Source organism: Ixodes scapularis, unplaced genomic scaffold, assembly GCF_016920785.2.
Source record: "Ixodes scapularis isolate PalLabHiFi unplaced genomic scaffold, ASM1692078v2 PGA_scaffold8__174_contigs__length_109621045, whole genome shotgun sequence".
In the NCBI taxonomy this organism is placed as follows: Eukaryota; Metazoa; Arthropoda; class Arachnida; order Ixodida; family Ixodidae; genus Ixodes; species Ixodes scapularis.
The window spans coordinates 63,519,196-63,539,941 of NW_024609883.1; the positions used below are offsets into that span (position 1 = coordinate 63,519,196).

At 47.7% G+C, this 20,746-nt stretch overlaps 1 protein-coding gene across 1 annotated transcript in view; it reads right to left on the reverse strand.

Moving 5' to 3' along the window:
* Positions 1 to 19,736, reverse strand: part of LOC8050917 (calcium-activated chloride channel regulator 1-like) — a 43,933-nt gene extending 24,197 nt beyond the window's left edge. Inside the window, exons 1-3 of the mRNA XM_040501661.1 lie at positions 19,481 to 19,736; positions 16,544 to 16,726; positions 12,601 to 12,731 (exon numbers count right to left, since the gene is read on the reverse strand). Of these exons, the coding sequence (XP_040357595.1) occupies positions 12,601 to 12,731; positions 16,544 to 16,726; positions 19,481 to 19,679 (513 nt within the window). The 5' untranslated portion in view covers positions 19,680 to 19,736. The remainder of the gene's footprint in view (positions 1 to 12,600; positions 12,732 to 16,543; positions 16,727 to 19,480) is intronic.
* Between the last annotated feature and the right edge of the window lie 1,010 nt (positions 19,737 to 20,746).

The window sequence follows — 20,746 nt, forward strand, 5'->3', positions numbered from 1 at the left end:
GACATCGGTGACTTCGTATTGATACGATGACAAGAGCCTATCCTTCAAGGATTGGAAAAACTTGCCCCCAAATTTAAAGGCTTATATCAAGTAACACGCAAGAGAACTCCAGTTACCTACGACGTGCGACGTGTAACAAACTCGACGACGATTACAGCAGGCTACCCGAGTCGCTCACGTAACCCAGATGAAAAGATACCGCCCCCCATATTTTGACATAATTCTGGCCGAGTCGACAGCTGAAGATCAAGCCCCCGTACACAACTCCGCGGGACTTAAAGCTGAACCTAACGTGGTGCCTTTGCCCCAAATTGAGTCATCAGGCCACCCTCCAAACCAAAGACCGCAGCGTCATCGACCAAAAACCAAAGCGACTACAGGACTATGACCTGTCGCTGCGAGATTAGTTTTTTTTTCTTCAAGAGGACTTGGATTTGCAGGTGGGGTGGGATGTGAACTGATGTGAGCTCCAGACAGGGGACACTGAGACCAGGCCTAACAACATTGGGCACCCCAGCGCGCGAGTAGCGTGGAGAGCCGCCATGAGCCTCGTGTGTTAATGAACTTGTAACCCAGCCCCTTTTCTACCAAATTAAAGCCTTTTTACTTCTTTACGCCCGCTCCCACCGCTCAGAGCACCGAAAAACGTCCTGGAACGATAACAGTTTTTTTTTTTTTAGATTATTGCGTGATTATGTGGAATGCGAGAAGTTTGTGGTTCTAATGGGCGACTTCAACTGTGTCTACGATGAACGTGATAGAGCCTCGCGGTCGACGAGAAGCGATAGTAGTGGCGTCCTCCTAAAAGATATCGTCGACTCATGTGGGCTCAATGACGTAGGCACCTTGATAGCAGCAAGGAATGAATATCGATACTCATTTTCAAGCTTCATCATGCGCCCGGCTTAAAGTGGCGATGCAACAGTTTTTGTACTGTGGGCAAATACCGCCTAGAACAGATTACTGACGTTAATGACCTATGAAACACGCGTTCGTTTTTCACCCCACGCAAAAAAGTCCCAGAAAACAAATTAAAGAAAAACGAGCAGCGTTTACCCCCTCAACTCGCAGCCAGAACAAGCGGCCACGTAATCTGGAGCCCATTATTCATTCATTCATTTATTATTCCTTGAAAGCCCGTTAGGGCATTATACATTATATGCCGCCAATGTTGATCATAGCCATCCGCTGGGGTTAACAAAGCAGAGGACACGCGCTGAGCTCCAGACATTGTTATGGCTCGGCTATTGTCGTCGTTGCAGCGATTGGACACGGGCCACTACCCGAATGCTTCTCGAGCTACGAGCTAGTAATTATCACGAGCCCAAATTGAGTGCCCACGCAATGGTCGGGTTTAATTTATGAACCGCATTCAAATATCATCATTGGGGTGTACTGCGATCTCCACGTTATGTCATCAAATTTTGCAAAGAAGAAATTGAATGAGGGGGGTGGCTTTTGTCCTTGAAATTACACCGCAACAAAGGAGTTTCTTTGCCAGTGGCGTTGCGTGCGAGTATCCTTGAGTCCAACTAGTGCCAGTAAGCTCGTGTACAGTGAGAAACATTCTAATTGAATATTGTTACACCACTCCTTTAACCGCATTTAATTGTCCTTTGACATTATACAGCAAGTACACGAATATCGTGTTAAACCGTCATTTTTTACTGATCACTGTCTTGTAACCGTTTATATAAGGAACAAACAGAACACGAACTTTAAATTCCACTGGATGCTTTGGAAAATCAACACCGCACTTCTAAATGATGAATGGTTTGTGGGTATTGTATCCGAGCTCCTAAAAGAGGTGGGGGAAACAGAAATCGGCCTAAATCAATTTTGAGAAATTTTAAAAGAAAATGTTAAATTGACCGCAATTGAAACGTCTAGCAATATTAAGTATCAGCTTAGAGCTTGCGAACGTCAACTGCAAAGAAACTTACGGTCCTTTGACCAAGCAGAGAGTGCAAATCCTGGCGCAGACCTTGAGGATATACGATTTGGGAAGTCAGAATTAGGAAAGTTATACCAAGACAAATACAAAGGGGCAGTTGTACGCTCACGGTCCGAAAAGTTTCTTCTAGTTGAACAATCGACCAAGGGAGCCTTGACTGACGAAAAAAGGTATGCCCTGTATAAATAAATTTAAGAAAAAGATTATCGCGAGATCAGTAATGATGCAGATGTTATTGAGAGCGCCTTTGTCGAATATTATAGGCAACTGTTCGGGAAAAAAGCCGCCTCCAAAAAGGTTTTCACAACTAGTTTTTTGGCTCATGCCTCAACTAACTGAGGAAATGAAAACATGGCTGGAAGGGGGGATAACCACAGGTGAAGTTGAACAAGCAATCGACTAATTAGCACGGCCAAAAAAACCGGATCCTGACGGTCTTTGCGCGGAATTCTACCAATTCTTTAAAAAAGAAATTAGCCCTTTATTTCTTCTTATCTTTAAAAAGGCATACGATAAACAGAAACTGCCGCGCTCATTTGCTGTAGCCCACACAGTCTTGATTCCCAAGTCCGATTACACAGTCAAGAGACGTAGCGTTAGGGGTTACAGACCGATTAAGTTATGTAAATAAGATTATAAAATATGTACGAAAGTTCTCACGCGCAGACTTCAAAGCGTTATATGCAGTCATATCGGTGTCCATCGAACCTGCGGTATAAAAGGACGATCAATACAAACTTACGTACACGTTGCGAGAAGCTTATTAGAATCTTGAGAGGAGGACGGCCAAGAAGCTATAATTCAACTCGACTTTGAAAAAGCATTTGATTGTGTGCGGCATGACGTGTCAGAAAGGATTCTGTCACATGTCAATGGGCAGATGTTATCACTAAAGGCGTAATCATAGCGTACAGAGGATGTACTACTAGGCTTTTGCTAAACAACAATGTATCAAGAAGTATACCGGTGTGGTCATCAGTGAGACAAGACTGTCTCTTGTCACCCCTTTTGTTTTCCTTGTACTTGGAACCCTTCTGTTTGTGACTGAAGGCGAGCAAAAATATTAAACGATACATTTTAATCATGGTAGAGGTTAAAGTGTCGGCGTACGTTGACAGCGTTGCCATTTTTCGCACTGACAAAGTAGTGTAACCGAAATGGTAAAGGTTACAAAGGAGCTGCTGTAAACTTGCAGAAATGCTATGAATTCTGGCATGGAAATGCGGCCTCAAATCCTCCTCTATATGCAAGAATAAGCTGAAGTAGTACTCCCTCCACCTATCTCGGAGTACCCCTGCAATATTACAGGACTATAGTACATCGTACTGAACTGAAATGGCAACAGATTTAAGAACAAAGGTGTCAACCTGGGCTAATCGAGCCTCAGTCTGCAACCTTTTTCTGGTTGCGACACTCTGGTTTGTGTTTCCAAGTTCTCGCATGTGGGCCTACAAACATCCAGAAATTACATAGGGTGTTCGCAACTTTCATTTGGAAATCGGGCTGGGGAAGAATGCGAAGGGACAACCTTTTCCGTCCTGTCAAGTCAGGCGGTCTGTGACTCACGCATCTCTTTGTGAGGCAGCTAATTTCGCGATTCTTTTTTTACGTGACCAGAATCACCCCTTTTTTGCGCACAGCAACCCAGCTGAAACTGGCAAATTCCCTAACTGCTGTGCTGGTCACGAGCAATCGTACTAAGCCTCGAAGTCTCTTCGGGTTTTTGAAAGAAGAGATGCCACCAAGTTTTTACATGCGCGGTTTTCAAAGCAATACCTTGGCGATGTCATGAAGAAAAGGCTAGCCCGCGATATGGCGGAGTGTCTCTTCCTTGCGCCTTTATGTCGTTCACTTTACAGACTGTGTCCAGGACAGGATGTGCTATGTCAAGTGAAGAATATGTGCGTCCAGCCAGCTGTACGGTCTTTCTTCTTTTAAGCTGCACAGTGGCTGATTGCCGGCTAAACCTTGACTTAGGGAAAATGAGATTTTTGTGCTGTGGTCTGTTGATTGCCTCCAGTGCTAGACGCCCGAAGCTATTGAACCTACTTTCATCTACTGTTCGTACACGGTCTTTTTCTGGGATATTCTGCAACGAACATTTAAAAACGATATGTGCAAAACCTGCGTGACAATTCGTTACCTGCCAGTCAAGAAAGACGACACTGTCCCTTATGACCTATTCATGTTACTTGGCTTATTTAGCATATGCAAAGCGTGACTGATGTTGTCTCTCAAGTCGAGTCTGTGCACTGTAGGTCTGCCGACACTGCCCCGACTAGGCGCAATTGTTCCACGCAATCAAAAACATTAAAGAGTTTTAGTCAACCCAGAAGTGCTTGGGTGATCTGTGGCAAAACTGAATTCCATTTTATGCTGCAATTGTTGCCGATAAAGAAAAAAAAACGCCCTTGTCAAAATGGTTATAATAATAATAATAATAATAAGTTTATTTCGACGTGGAAAAGACGAAGAAGACTGGTTCGAATCGTTTCCTGGCATTCCTGGGGCCTTGTCATAATTGTACTGGAATGTAATTGGTTTCATCTCTTCTGTTCTTTGATTTCACCAGCGGTTCGAGAGCTCTACTCGCATCCGTGAGCAACTTTTTGCTCAATTTCGAGCCCTTTTTCACCTTTTATGAGCCTTTCGTTGAACCCTCCGCGCTAAGCCTACTGGCCCAGCGCGGCAAGGAATAGGGCACGGTGACGGTTGCGCCGCCGGCCCATCGGACCCACGACGCAGTTTTAACTCCCGGACATGACGACGCCTCTGGTTGCGCCACCGTGGCTGCAGTTGCTGCAGGCTACTCAGGATCATGCCGCTGTCACTTCGTACGAAACCTCTCCCCCTCCCTCGCAAGAGATGGACGAGGACGTGGAGGACTTCGGCCCGTCCAATAATGCAAAGCGTTTTCGTTCGTCCGACGATAGTCTTAAAGACGCAGACACGAGTCTCCAGGCTTCATGGGCTTCGCGAGAGCCGGACGCCACTGACTTGGAGGGACTTTGGGAAAAGGCTACAACGAGAACCCAGCGCCGAGCGCAACTCAAGGCATCGGGCCAACCCCTACCCACCACAAGCCGCAAGGAACGTGTAACTCTCGGCACCCATGTAATCAAGATACAGCCCACAGAAAGATGCGACGTATTGGGCTTAGACCCAGAAGAGCTGAAGACCGTTATCAGCTCCTTCGCCGGTGACCCCAAGTTGCTCAAACATCAGATACTGAGGGTGAGCAAACTCTCTAATACCATCGTCATTACTACGTGCGACTCCACGCAGGCCACGCATCTCCTCCGTATGGGTGTGTTACCTTTGCGATCGAGACCACCACTCCCGGTGCGTACGCACCAAGTTCCCACGGACGGTATCTCCCGGGGAGTAATCCATGGCTGCAAACCCAACGAACCCACGGCTAAGCTTCTGGAGGCGCTGTACGCCGACGGAGTGGATGTCCTGACGGCCCGGCCTATGGGCTCCAAAGGTACAGTCCTCATCCACTTTGTATCTCCGCATCCGCCACGCGAAGTTATGTATTGGAGCTTCCCGAGAAGGGTGGAATGCTACGAACAGCGATCTCTTGTGTGCCCGCGCTGTCACCGCCCGGGACATAAAGCCACCAGCTGCCCGATTAACCAGCCGGTCTGCAGCAACTGCGGAAAACAACACGAGCAACCCCCGGAAGCCTGCCCGAATGGCGAGGCCAAGTACTGCGGTCATTGTAAACAGGATGAACACGTGGCTACTGATCACTCTTGTCCCGCTCGAGCTCAATTCGCCCAGCGCGCGAAACAAAGGGAAGGAGCCAAACAAGAAAGACTGGCACGGAGCCGCTCGCGCAAGCGCAGGCAGCGATCCAAGCAACCCTCTGGCACCACTAACTCACGTCCCGGTTCCAAGAGTACTACCTCCCAGCTGCGCGGGTCGAGCAAGGTTCAGATCCAGGATCCGCTCCACTCCTACGCCGATATAACTGCGAGAGGTCTCAAGGGCGGTCGCAGCCCAAATGCACGCCAGATGCTTGAGACACTCCAGGTCGAGCAAGACCGCGATCAAGCCGATTTCGATAGCACCATGAAACGTCTGGAACAACAACTGAAAGAAATTCAGCGTACAATGGAACAAGTCAAGTGCAAACACAATCAACGGCAGAAATCACGAGCAGATCGGCTCCGGGCGCTGCACTTTGAAGTTGAGGAAGAAGAGAGATTGGAAACCGAGCTCCTTGAGAAAAGCAAGCGACGCCAGTCCCTTTCACCTGGGCGGTGTCGCACACCATCTGGAAATACTTCATCCACACGACAGCAGGCAAGAAAGCAATCCCACGTACCTGCACCCCAGCACCAGGCAGCAACCCAGAACTCTAACGAGCCGCCGGTATGGATACAACAACTCATACAGCAGCAACAGCAGCAAGCAGAGCAAATGAAACAAATACAGCAGATGCAGCAGCAAATACAAATGCAACAACAACAACAAACGCAGCAGTTCCTCCAACAGGTGACTCAAATGGTCGCACAACAGGTCGCTCAGATATTCTCCCCCATACTTAGCCAACATAGACCCAGCCTGCACCAGCCGCAACCAACCTCCACTGAACAGCAGCTCAGCGCACCCACCGCCTGAGCGTCCTCCCGACCTCCTGCAGTGGAACTGCCGCTCGCTACGTCAGAGCGCTGCCGAGCTCGTCGAGCTCTTCCGCTTAACCGGAAGGCCGGCGGCGCTTCTGCTGCAGGAGACACGGGGGATGAGTCCGGGCATCTCGGGCTTCAACGGATACTTCCAACCAACGATTGAACACGGACTAAGAGGCGGATCAAGTGACACATCTCAGACCATTGAAGCACAAGCTGCGGTGTTTGTGCGCAAGGGCCTCCCACAGGCACAAATAGATACGACGGCCTACTGCAACCCGTTCCAGGAGGTGGTGGCGGTTCGCTGCACGCTTGGACGTCACCGGGTCATCCTAACCTCCTGCTACGCGAGACCTGAGTCAAGCTGTTCCAGGCGCGGCCACGCTGGACAAGCCGGCTTTCAATGTCTGATGGACCTCCGGCAGCGCTACCCCCGTGACCGCCTGCTCGTGGCGGGCGATTTTAACGCGCACCACCCGGACTGGGGGTACTCGATTGCTAACGCCAGGGGCGCGCGGCTAAAGGAGGCAGCGGAGTTGGCGCACCTCACTCTGGCCAACGACCTCGACTACCCAACGCGCCACGGACTGCACGAGGGACAGCGAGACACCACCCCGGACCTGACCTGGGCAGACTCCCGACTGGTGACCGACTGGCGGTGCGGACCGGACCCTATGGGGTCCGACCACTATCCCATCTGGCTGGAGCTCTCAACCGGCGGCAAAGCAGGGCGCAGACGTTTAACTCAGGCTATCGACTGGGACGCCTTCCGAAAGGCGGTGGCCACGTGCGAAGACGCGGTTCCCGTAACCGCAAAATTACTGAGGGCAGCGCAAGCGGCCACGCGAAACCTGGAGGTGGAAGACCAAGACCCGGTTCCCGACAAACATCTAATCAACCTGTGGGAAGCACGCAAGCGGCTCCACAAGATATATCTTAACAACGGCAAACGATTCAAGGACCTAGTGCGTTTGCGCAACAAGACGGCACAGGCACGTAGATATGCCAAACGCCTGGCTCGCTCGAGGTGGCTTGACCACTGCGCGACGTTTGACGAACGAACTGGCACTCGCAAGCTATGGCGCGCCCACAGAGCCTTGACCGGCAAGACCGAGGCGCCCAACACTGCTCGCAACATCCAGCTAGCCACAGACCAAACTCCGGAGCAGTTTGAGGAAGCGGCCGCCAAGGCCTTTTTCCCACAACCTGCTAACGATCCGGACCTGTCCCTGTACGAACTGCAACCGCCGAGCGACACAGAACAAGACGCCCCGTTCACAATTCAAGAATTGACACTGGCCTTGGACTCTGTCAACGAGCGCAGCGCCCCTGGCAAGGATGGAATCACGTGGCGCATGCTGCGCAACCTGGTCGAGCCGGAGAAACGAAAGCTCCTGAAAGAACTTAACGACGTCTGGGCGTCAGGAGTACTACCGGCCGACTGGAAACATTCAGTGGTGTACCCTATTCCGAAACCAGGAAAGAGTCCGGATCAAATACAGAACCTCCGACCAATCTCACTTACGTCTACGCTATGCAAGCTACTCGAACGGATGATCCTTACGCGACTCACTTATGTCTTGGAAGAAGCCAAGGACGACCCTTACTACGATGCTGCGCAGACTGGTTTTCGCCCCGGACTGTGCACCCACGACAGCCTACACCTCCTCCGAAACTTTGTGGGTAAGAGGCGCCGAGGAACCAACAAGGTACCCGGACTCCTGGTGGAAGTGGATCTCCGGAAAGCTTTTGACACCGTCGAGCATTCGGCAGTGATCGAGGAACTCGAAGAGAGTGGCGCAGGCACCCGCATAATCAATTTCGTGAAAAGCTTCCTCAAGAATCGTACCTTTGAGATCAGCTCGGGCGCCCAGCAACCCCGCATGTTCCAGAATTTCCGTGGAGTACCTCAAGGAGCCATCCTTTCGCCGACCCTTTTCAACTTGGTCATGAGAAAAATAGCAAGAGTGTTGCGCGCCGTCCCACACCTTCAGCACACAACTTATGCGGACGACATCACCCTTTGGGTGGACCCCCGAAACACAAAGCTCGACACTAAAGAAACGGTCGAAACCATGCAGACGGCCCTAGATGCCATTGACCAGTGCCTGCAAACTACGGGCATGCAACCTTCCCCAGAGAAGACAGCCTTCCTCACTGTCGGCGGTCTTGAGCACAACAGAGCTCAAATACACCTGACCCTGGCCGGCCAGTCCATTCAGCGCTCCCCCGAACGCTGGATTCGCATATTGGGAGTCCCACTGCACGAACAAAGAGGAGCGCAAGAGTGGATCAAGCAACTCAAACCCAAGTGGCGACAACAGCTCCAACTCATTAAGAGAATGGGCAACCGCCTCGGTGGCCCGGGCACGCGCACCATCCGCTTGCTCACTCAAGCAGTCCTGACCTCAAAAGCCTGCTATGGAGCCGCATGTTTCGTCCTGACCAAGGCGCAGCTCAAACAGCTGGAAATATTGCATCGTGAATGCCTGCGTGCAATCACCGGTCTCCCAAGACACACTAAGACGGAAGAGCTGTATCGGTACTCGAATCTTCCGACTCTACAAGCCATCATTGAGACCCGCGTTGCCGGCCATCAGCGGCGCCGGACATCGACTAGAGCCGGTCAACGTCTTCTGGATTTACAGAGTTGGCGGCCTCCCGTAGGAGAGGCCCCGCCTCCGAAGAGCATGCCACCATGGGAGGACATTATGGTCAGAAACCCCAAGCCGCTCACTCGCAAACAACACCGCGAAGAACATTCAGAAGAACGAGCTGCACTTGCTGCACGGGCAGACCTCGTGGAGCACGCGGTCTTCACTGACGCCGCATGGTGCCAAGAGACGAAGCGGGCCACACTCGCCTACGCTACTGGCCAGGACCGATATGCTCAGACACTTCAATACAACAGCGAACCTAGCACGAGCCGCCTCGAACTGGATGCAATACACCTGGCACTATCTCGAATAAGAGAGACATTCGACCCAGTGGACGTACCTACCCGTGTAACCATCTTCACGGATTGTAGGGAAGCCCCTGCCCGTCTGGGGAAAACTCCTCGCGAAGGGACGCTCTGCCAGCGAATCAAGAGTCTGTGCTCGTATTTGAAAAACACCAAAGGTATTGAGGTGAGAGTGGACTGGGTCCCGGGACACGCGGGCGGCATTGGTAACGAGGCCGCACACGCGTGGGCGAGCGAGCAAAGGGAAGACCGCTCCAACCCAGGGATCTTCGTCCCCTTCGCGCCGCCGGACCCAGACCCCATAGAGAAGAAATCTGCGGCCCGACAAGAGGATCAGCGTCGGCTGCGAGATCAAACACCCTACAACCCGGCACCGCTACCCAAGGGTTTACCCAGAGGGGCACAAGTGTTAATTCACAAGGCCCCTGCGCTCACCGAAGACATACTCGCTCGGTGGCGTAGCTACAAACCACGGAGGGGCCGCCCACCCGACCAAGTGCCACCAGAAGGGTCCGAGCCCGCTGCACTTGTCGTCTGCACTACATGCACCGCCGGCGTGAGCCCGACGATCCGACACTTACTCTGGGATTGTGCCGGCTTGCGAGACAAAAGAGCCGAACACCTGGGGCCTCACATCGACACTTTAGAGGCCTGGATCACACCGGTTAACGAGGCACGGGCCAGGGAGACGCTGATCTCCCTATGGGAGTTCACGCGCTCGACAGGAGTGCACCGCCGAATGTAAACTTTTCCTACCTATGTTCCCCTTCCCCCATTGAGGCCATGGCGCCACCCTTTTTGAAAATAAAGTTAATCATCATCATTTCGACATGCATATGTCTGGGAGGCTGCGGCAAAAGAAGACGCGAAGTCCTCTGACGTGGCCACCAGCCCCCATTACAGCACTCGGCACGTACTTCTAAGGATACCGAAAAAAATGAACATCAATTACCTAATTCACATCAAAATAAGTTTACAGATGAAAACATTTGAAGAGTCACAAAGTTGAGTGAAAAATAACAAACACTGTTACATATAATATAATTGATCACATTTGCACATTTGAACTAATGGCACAAGTGGCAGGTGCATATTGTTCGATTGAAAGAAAATATAATTTGATCATTTTCCTAAACATCTGGAGATTGCTACAGTTGTGTACCGTTTGAACTATATTTGCATGAGTATTTAGTAAGTCAGCGATTTGATAATGAAGTGTTTGAGTTCCATAGTTTGTTCTAACATTTTGTTTGATGTAAAAGGTGTGTCTAAGAGTGCAATCGGCAGGCTTATGAAGGTAGGCGTTGAAGAAAGAGGTCTCATCCCGCTTTATCTCGTCAAATATAATGTTCGCTAATTTAATAGAAAAAACATGTCCGATGGGTAATAGCTGGCATTTTTCGAATGTGGGCGATGTATGCTGAATATAACCTAAATTATCTATGAACCTAACGGCCTTCTTTTCTAAAAGAAAAACTTTTTCAATGTTTGTTTTTGTCGTGGTTCCCCAAAATAAAAGACAATACTGTAGGCGGGAATACACAAGAGTATAGTAAAGCTGCAGTTTAAGCCAGTTTGGTAACAAGTGTTTGACTTTATTCAGTATACCAATTGAACGTGATATATCACATCTAATTTTATTTACATTGTTCGTCCAACTTAAAAACTCCTCAAACCAAACCCCAAGGAACTTATGAGCCGAAGTGCTTTCTATCGTAGAGTTTAAAAATGTAACATTCAACTTACGCTGAACAAGTTTATTTCTGGACCTGAATATAACATATTTTGTCTTCGCTGTGTTTAACTTTGGTTAGACCGCAACCACTGAGATAGCTCATTAAGCCAGCAATTTGCACACTGTTCAATTTCATCGAGATTTGTCCCGGAAAAGAAAACGTTGGTGTCGTCCGCGTACAGGATAACATCGGGGGTTCGCGGTATATTAACTATGTCATTTATATATGCCAAAAATAACAAAGGTCCGAGGATTGAACCCTGAGGAACGCCGAACTGTATAAGGGAAGTTTGTGATGTAAAACCGTTTAGAGATGTGAATTGTCTTCAAGCTGATAAGTAATTCTTTCAGATTAAAAATAGCGCAAAAGAGACGGGACAAAAAGACGAAGAAGCACACAGGACAAACGCGTTTGTCCTGTGTGCTTCTTCGTCTTTTTGTCCTGTCTCTTTTGCGCTATTTTTAATATGAATGTCCACTACCAGCTTGCCCAGCAGACCAAGCTTTTACATGTAATTCTTGATAAGTTCGAGAGCTAATCCCCTTATACCATATCGTTGTAGTTTTCTAAGAAGAATATCATGCTTTATAGAGTCAAAAGCTTTCCGAAAATCTAGGAATATATCTAGGAATTATAGTGCTTGGCCCCCATGCAAAGGGCTGAGGTTCGATGCCTGGGAGTGGACGCACCATTTTGTTGTTTTTTGTAAATGTCGCTTTCTGGTAAATTCGATAACCTTGTTGCTCGTTCGATTTTCGAATATTCTACACACCGAACCTTATAATACGCCGCTTGTTTCAAAAGCACCACGCGTGTAAATGGGGCTCCACGATCGGCGAGCCGAAGTCAGTCTCGTCCCAGCTCTCGATGCTGTTATTACACTGACATGGACGCCTGCGACGCTAGCAGCTCCTTCTGTTTTGTTTTGGGCACAAGTTGGCCCCGTTAAACGTTCATAGCTTGCTTTCGCGACTCGTCGCCTTATCAATTGTCATTCGAGACATCTTTTTTGGAGGCGGTGTTGTCGAGCCTCAGCCCTTTGTTTGGAAGCCAAGCACGATAACCGTTCGGCCACGGGCGCGCTTGCTAGGAGAGACGCGCGTGGAATTCCACAATTCTTCGTGCATTATTTTGTTCACCTATCCACCAACACAGAGTTCGCAGACAAGCCTGCTTTACCTACACCAGGTATGAGCACTGTGCGCAGAAACCCAACTCGAGAGGAGTGCAGCGCTTGCGCAGTACCGACAGCAGCGTCACCGCCGTCCCGTGACGTCAACGAGTTAAGGGTGTCTATAGGGTTTCACTTACATATCGATGACCTCTGCGCATGCTCCCCTTCAAGAAAGGACGAAATGGGAGCCTCTGTTCCGCTAACTTGCCCAAGCTTTTTTTCTTGCATTCTGGAGATGAGTTTGACGCTGCGCACATCTTTCCAGGCCCTGCCGAGGATGACAGAGAGGTAATGCCAGTCAATTAGGGTTTCTCAATTATTTATGTAAGCTACACGGCTCTAAACAAACAGTCGGCATTTTATGCGTCTTTGCGTGTGTCCTCCTTACCCGTGGACGGCGAACATTTTTACACCTACTATTCGGCCCTCCTGAGGTGTACAAATATGGGCGCACAGTTGGCGCTAACAACGGATCGCCTGCTTCTTTTTCTTTCTCTTTTTCATTTACAACTTTGTAGGCAGTTGCGTTTCAAGCGACGAACGAGCGGTGTATTGAACAAAGCATAAGTTTATACGCTGAGCATACGATCATATGCACAGAACGACTGCGCGTAACAAATTAGCACGTGATAAAAGGTTGTCATAAAAAAGTGAATCTTAAAGAGTAATGTTTACCTCCCTTAAAATCAGTTTCTTTTATCACCATAAACGTTACTGTGAGCTTATAATACTTAATATGCTATGTATTGTCATCCATTTCCTCCGTTTATCTGTGTGATTTGTTACTGCCTCAAATAAAAAGAAACTCGAGAAGTTTTGAGCGAACCTCGCCTGTGTACGTGAAAATGCGGCCGCATGAAAGAAGCGAAATTTCGCACTCGGCCCGGTATGCATCTGAAAATAATTTATCTCGCCACTTTATTGCCGAAAATACAGGTTTGTGAAGCTTACTTTTTATGGTTTTTAAAGAAAAAATGAGGTTTAAATAAATTGATTGAAAGAAAAGTTGTCAATCATAAGACTTTATAAGTGATCTGGACATGTGCATGGACTTTTTTTAAATTCTAATGTACCAGACACGCTTTTTTTACTCAATGATACATAAGTTGTATCAGTAAGAAAGCACAAAACGAGCAGGAGAAAGGATTAGACATCATGTCTGTTTTCTTCCTCCTGCTCGTTTCGTGCTTTCTCACTGTTACATCTGTCCCAACACGCCCGTCAAAATCTTCTACGTGAGATATATCATAAATAGTTTGGTCGCGTTACAAGCATATATATAATAATAAGTAAAAGATTTGGCAACGGCCCATGTCATTTTATATTAGAATGGAGGTAACATATATGGAATTTTTAAACGCACGGTTTATTAGGACGAAATCATATGGGTAAAATAAATTTTATTGCATATATAAGAACACTTATAAAGCGTATCGTATTAAAAATAGGACAGTATAAAAACTACGCATTTTTTACATGACGTTGAATTTCGAATTTTAAGCATTTCATCTCAAGTTGGCAGTGTTCTTCTTTTATATAATGTATACTTGAAAAAATATTATTTTTAATTGGCTTGGATACAGACTCTGATTTAAAGATTCTTATGTCTTAAATAAGCGTACATCGAAAGCCAGCTCGATTCAAACTTGGCCTATTGTTATCAAAGGTGCAAAACTCAAAAATTCAAAAATAGAAAAATTTCGAGAGTTCAAAGGTTGCCACTCATGAAAGCTGCAAACATGGCAAGACGTACACAAACCTTCTGCTCTTTTGAAGCTCCAAACGCAAGAGCAAATAACGTTCCGTAGTTCTAATTTGCAGTTTTGTCCTAGTCACATATTTTACACCAAGATATTTGTTTTTTTTCACAATTTTTTTAGGGTCTATTTTTTTTCTTTTTGCACAAGATGAGATGAAATCAGGCATGTATAACACACACTGAACACGAATTTTGAGCCGCAATAAGGTTGAATACAAGACCAACAGTATAGTGTAGCACCAAACACAGACCATTTGAAAACAGCGAGACTTTGCTTCGCAGTGTCAAGACGTAGGCGTCTAAGAAGTCGAGAAAGTTTTTCGCGCCGTGGCGGCAAAAAAAAAAAAAAATAAATAAAACAATGACGAAACAATGGATACTGCGTTGTCCACTCCTTAGAGAAAAAAAAATTTGCTCGAGATTTGGAACAGTGGCACTGTGGAAATAAGAACTCTTGGTATTTTCTAGAAACGTAGGCGGAAATGAAATTGGTAAAAAATAAATTTTCAAATTTCATTTTTTTTTTGCTTCCGCATGTACTGAAGGACAAAATTACAATTTTTGTTGGATTGACGGAGTCCGTGTCCTTAGTACTTGGCACTCGGAACCCGGACCTTGTCACTCGGACACAAAACCTAGACCATGTGAAAATACGCTACCTGAACGGTTTGTATGAATGAATTCATAATATTAAAAATATATTACTCTCAAAAGAGAGTACATGCATTTCTTTACTAACATATGCGCAGGAGAATATTAAAGCTCCACACTCGTTGGCTGTGACACAACCGCAACGCTGGTATGTGGCCACACAAAGAAACGGGAGTCTGGCGCCTTTACTCCATTCGAATTTCGGAGTTTCTTGCTCATGGCTGGACGGAGGTTTGCGATTCTGACCAGATATTCCGGTCGCTGCCGCCACGTCTCTGCATCTTTTGGCAAGTGGAGACCTGGCGTGACGGATAGCCAATGAAGCAATTGATGCTTGATAGCATGGCAGGCATTGAAAGCCTGCCAAATCTAGCTACACGTGCCTTCGGCGCGTGCTTTTTTTCGTAGACTACCCAGTCAGGACGCACATAAAAGTTTCGGGACAAGATCCGCTCTCAAATGCCGGCAGAAGAATGCCCTACTTGGTAAATGCTCACCCCTTCCTAAGCGTCGTAGAATGGGACACCGCGAAATAGGCGGTTGAATGTTTATTTATTTATTTATTTTATTTATTTTACAATACTGCAGGCCAGTTCTCTGGCCCAAGCAGGAGGGGCAAAAATGAAACATATGGGTGCACATGAAAAAATGACAAAAACAATAATACAAAAGAAGACAAGACCACTGCTGCGGAATGCATTATCGAATTAGGTACCGTTCTAATGCCTGAATGAAATTGGCTGACTGAATAATGGTTTCTGGTAGCAAGTCCCAGTCCGAAATAGTGCGTGGAAAAAAACTGTGCTTAAAGGCATTTGTTTTTGCGAATAACCGCATGTAGTGATTTTAAAATTAAACTTAATCTTTTTTTTAGTAAAATCTTTAGATCCTCGTTGTTTCACACCTGCCACTGAGAATTAGTGTACCAGTCGGTGTCCACTGGTACACCAGCTTTGTTCTGCGTGAGCGAGGCTTTGCTTTTTACAGCGAGAGCTGCAAATCGGTTCTTCCCACCACTGGAAATGACGTCCGTTTTGGTTGATGACGTTATAGTTGTATCTGGCGTAGCTTAGCGTAGGGCGTAGGGCGACAGTCGGCGGTATCGTTAAATGCTTGAGAAAACAAAATCGCCAACCGCCGCGGTGTTTTCAGGATTCGAAATCTCCGTCTACTGCGTGTGAAGCGGCGCGTTACGTCAAGGCTATACGCCTCAGCTTCGGCAATCGCCTTTATTCGCATATCCTGATCATACAAGTGCGTACGGGTCTCGCGTAGTTGCTTGCCGTAGTTGCTCTGACGTCGGGATAAAAGTTTCTTCATTATTCATACTTAATTCCAACATTAATGGGTGAAATTCAAAGCTTCGGCTGGGCGGAGCAAGCCTTGTTCATCCATCCAGTACCCGAAATAACGGGGCCTCCGCATTAGGTCATCGTCAGTGAATCCATGGGTCACCCCAGGTGACAAACGCGCTGAAACTTTTGACGATGCTCAATTTCCACAGACATGACTACTATACATTCACGCAGGACTGCTAATATAGGTTTATTTTTGTAGGTGGATCCTCTCTTAGGATTTGGCGTTGCAACAGAACACAGGCGATACTGTCTGACCACGGATACCCTGCGTATAGCCATGGTCTTTTACAGCTCGTGTCGGATTACGCTTACCTCTTCTCAATCTCGCAGCACGCAGTATCCCAGGAGGGGGTGGTGCATTCGTCCCCGGCCTCGCGGGTCCCAGTCGAGCGCTCGGGTCCACCGTCACGTCGGTTCTAACGCTGTACCTTCCTTTTTTTTGGTAGCGGGTGAAGTAGGATGCGTACTCGCCGTCGTCTGCTTTCACATCCGCGCCTGGGTAACGACGGATGAAAGGCCAAAAACGCAACGTTAGCTTGTATGCACTCTGGTGGAACATAGCGCTCGATAAGCCGGTCCGCGTGTTAAGTAATCTCTGGCCATCTCCTCCGCGAGGAGGCCTAGCGGAATCGGCCTTTTCATTGAGAAGTTCCGTCGTTTACAAAAGGCCGTTGCTCTGCGGGGGTTTTGGGTAGCGGCTTGCAACGATGAGGACCAATAAATGTCCGCATTGTGCTGAGCCGGTGCGGTGCGTTGTGTCTTTCTTCGAGGCGGGTGCCAGCAACGAAAATACAACAAGCTTTGTCCGTGTAACGCGGGAATTTTGCTGGCCGGCTTACTCACACTTATCGCCGTCTTCTTTAACTAAGATGCATATGTTTGGCTGCCTATAACCTGAGTGATTGGATACAAAAATCTTTACGCATGTCGTGTTGCTAAACAATGCTCAGCCCTCTAATAATTGGCGATTTCGGTATTAACCTATGCACTATATTGTAGTACGCGAGGGTGGCAGAAAGTGCAGACAGCACGCCAGGCAAACTTTTCGCGACGTCCGTAGTTCAGTCGAGCATAAGTAATGTGCAAAACCGGAGCTCCCCTAGCGGCTGACTGGCATTAAGGGACACAACTGTCAAGTGAAGTCTCGATTTTCTCCATGTACCACGGCCAACTGCCGAACCAGCGTACCGCTACCTTGTACGGCATCGTAGCGTATGTCGCCGCAGTCTGCGTGTATTGATTTACATGCGCGAGTGATGCAGTAAAATTATAAGTTTCTTTTTGTGACTTTATTATGAGGTAAACATTCGAAGCGAGAGCAAACCACGTCGCAACTGCGAAGCTAATTTCTGTACCGATTGCTGCACGATCTACACGAGCTAGGTGTGCGTCTGTGTGTGTGCTCGTTTTCAACTTTGTTAAACTTCGAGGAGGGCCAGTACCTAGTCTCGCAATGGGCTTTCAGAATTTTCTATCATTCGTAAGTTGTTGTCCTCCTTCCTTTCACTGTTGCGACGCGGATTGCCTTGACCTTTAATAGTTCAACGTCCGATGAACCCACGAAAAGATAAGTATACCGGCTGCATCACATTTACACGTCGAACAATCCACGAAGACTATGGCGAGGTAACCCGGGGTGGGATGCGAGGTCCAGGTCCGCGGTGACAGTGCTGGCCGTGGTACAGTGGAGGTAACCGAAACTCAGACTTTCGTTGACCGTTGTTTTTGAGAATGTCCCTCATCCCTTAGGAGCGCTCCGGTTTTAAACATGACCAATTCAGGTTTTAGCCAGCTACCTCTTTTGATTGGGCCTTTGCATTGTGCGCTACGTCATGGACATTATTCGGCTGCACCAAAGAATAGCTCTTCCAATAGAAAACACACAATTCACGTGTTCCGTTCACGTATGCCTAACACTGTACGTTCGTTCGTCGTTATCATTTTCGTGCTTTTATATTTCGCGTTCTGAACCAACTACTATACACCGTTCACCCTTAAGCCGAGGGTGGAAGCTCCGCCTTCAGCGCGAAATTCTTGACCCTGCTAACACAAGGGCGAACGCGCAATCACGCGCAACCGATGAACTGCGGAAGCCAGCGAGCTCGCGCTGAAGGCGGAGCTTTTCGTCTCAGCCCGACATCCCTAAGCTCGCATTTTTTTGTTGTTGACTAAGACGATGCAAGTTGTAGTCATAAACACAAAAATATTACAACGCGAAAAAAAAAAATTCTCATGCCCGCGCGCGCCTTTTTATTTTTAGCGTATTGCTCTCCCTCGTAACACCTCCTTGCTTCTTTTATTTGTGACGTGAAAAGTTATGAAATTGACAAGTTTCGTACGCAACATTTTTATAATATTTAATAACCCCATTCGTAAAGCATGTTTTTAACGCAATGGCGAACGCACTACGACCCTTCTTTTTGAAATACCGAAAATCGGAGTCCGGATTGATGCCGCGTCCTGGCTTTTTATCCTTCTTGGACAACATGGTGGCGCTCGGCAGATGCAGCACTGAGGATTGTCGGTGGGTCAGGAAATCAGACGAAGTTCTCTTTTTTCGGTGCCCGACAACCTCTCAGACTTCGAAAAGGAAATCAGCAAACGGTCAAAACAACTGGGCTTGGTGTCTGTGTACCGTAGTTTCGGTTGTGACACCGCCGGGGCAGCCTTTCACTCAGAACCGGGCCGACGTGGACCCTTATGTCGCCCACAAAACTCCACTGCACAATCTCTTCGACGTCACACTTTAGGAAAATTTGAGATCGATGAAATGGTCTCAGAAAAACTTCGTACTCGAGAGTGAACCGTCGTCTGCTCAAAACGATAGGCGGCGGACACGGAGAAGAGCGTGATCGCGGCGATCGCAGGACGAGGGCGAACACGAAACTTCCGGTTTGCACGGTTAGGAGGCGTGAGTGAAACTCGAGTTGAAGGACAACTCAAACTTTGACGTCACTGCACTAGGTGCGGATCACGCGGGAACTTCAAATTCAGCTTTTGGAACTTGTTTTTTTACTTCAGGAATACTGAGTTCCCATGTTTCGAATTTTGAGGGTAATGTTCAGGCATAGCTTTCAATCGTTTCGGATAAAACAAAATGTGGTTTGACCTGTTAGTAAACGCAGTATATCCAAAGTAAACGTTTTAACCGAAAACTATGTTGCCGGACCTAGTACTCCCGAATAGCTCCTCTGGGCGAACGTTTTTCTTTTATGACCAATTGCCAGGCTATGCAAGTTCTGAGATTACCTTTGCCGTCGTCCCGTAAAGGCAGAAATACCGTTTCATCCTTTCCGGGCAGGGTGACGGTGGCCGTGACGTTGGCATTCAGTACTCGGAAGCCACCCTTGGTGACTCTGCTGTATATCACAATCATGTTGGTGCTTTGGACGTGTCGAATGCAGCTCTCGGCCCTTATGGCGTCCTCGTGACCTCGCTGCTTTGTCATCACTACGACGCTCACGTTAACGGGCCCACGTTTTTTCTCCAGTACTGCCGTCCATGTTTCTGTCTGAAATAAATCGTCGACGACTAAGCCGAAGAGTTCAGAACAGTTTGCAGACGTGGTCTGAGATAGCGTGGCCGTCTTTACGAATGATGAAGAATTAAAACTCTAACCAAAGTTTTCAAAGAAATTTCCGACGTTTCGGAACCAGCCGCCTCCGTCTGTATTCGACCCCGGCTCCTTCCAGCCATATCCGCCTACTGCGTGTAATGAACGTCGCCGAGTCCATCAGACGCACCCTTCGAACAACATGGGATAGTGGCGACTCACAAGCCGGTCTCCACCATCCGCAAGTTTCCGTGCCTTTGTATAAAACCGGGAAAATCCGAAAAGCACTCGCCGGTAATTTTTCTGTCAATTCAGAGTTATCCGAAAACTCCGAATTTCGAGGTCACAGCGACAAAATAACCATCAAAAAAGACGAATTTTTCCAACTAAAATTTATAAGAGCAGAAGGTCAGTGGTCCCGAGGATATTTCACTTCAGTTTCCTTTGAAATCAAGAATTACTGACAAAAGGGGCTTGCCTTTTAGCACGTCTAGATTCCTTCAGGACCACGGGTGATGGTACCTGAACCTTTTTTTATTTAGTTTCTAAAATTTTTAAAAAATTTTACGTAGTAAAATAAACTACAAATAGCAAAGAATTGGGAATCTAACAAAAATAAACTCCGATTAACCCCAATTCCCGAGCAAAAAATAAACTCCGTAAAGCACCCTCCGAAGTTCACGAGAAATACACTCCGAAAACATGGAATCCTAACCCTCCGTCGTCGACTCCCTCTCACCAAGACAAGACCGGAAAAAGAGGAGTCTCGAGGCCTGAGCCCGGAACGCATCTACGGTGTCGTAGATGCGTTCCTTCTTAGAACGCATCTACGTCACAAATACAACTTCAATGAAAGCTACCCTCAAGCAAGTGCCCTCACATAACACGCAGCGAAGTCAGGTCACTGCGTGTCCTCCGACAAAAGCGAGATCCTCTTGTGAGAGTAACACTGGCGGAAACGT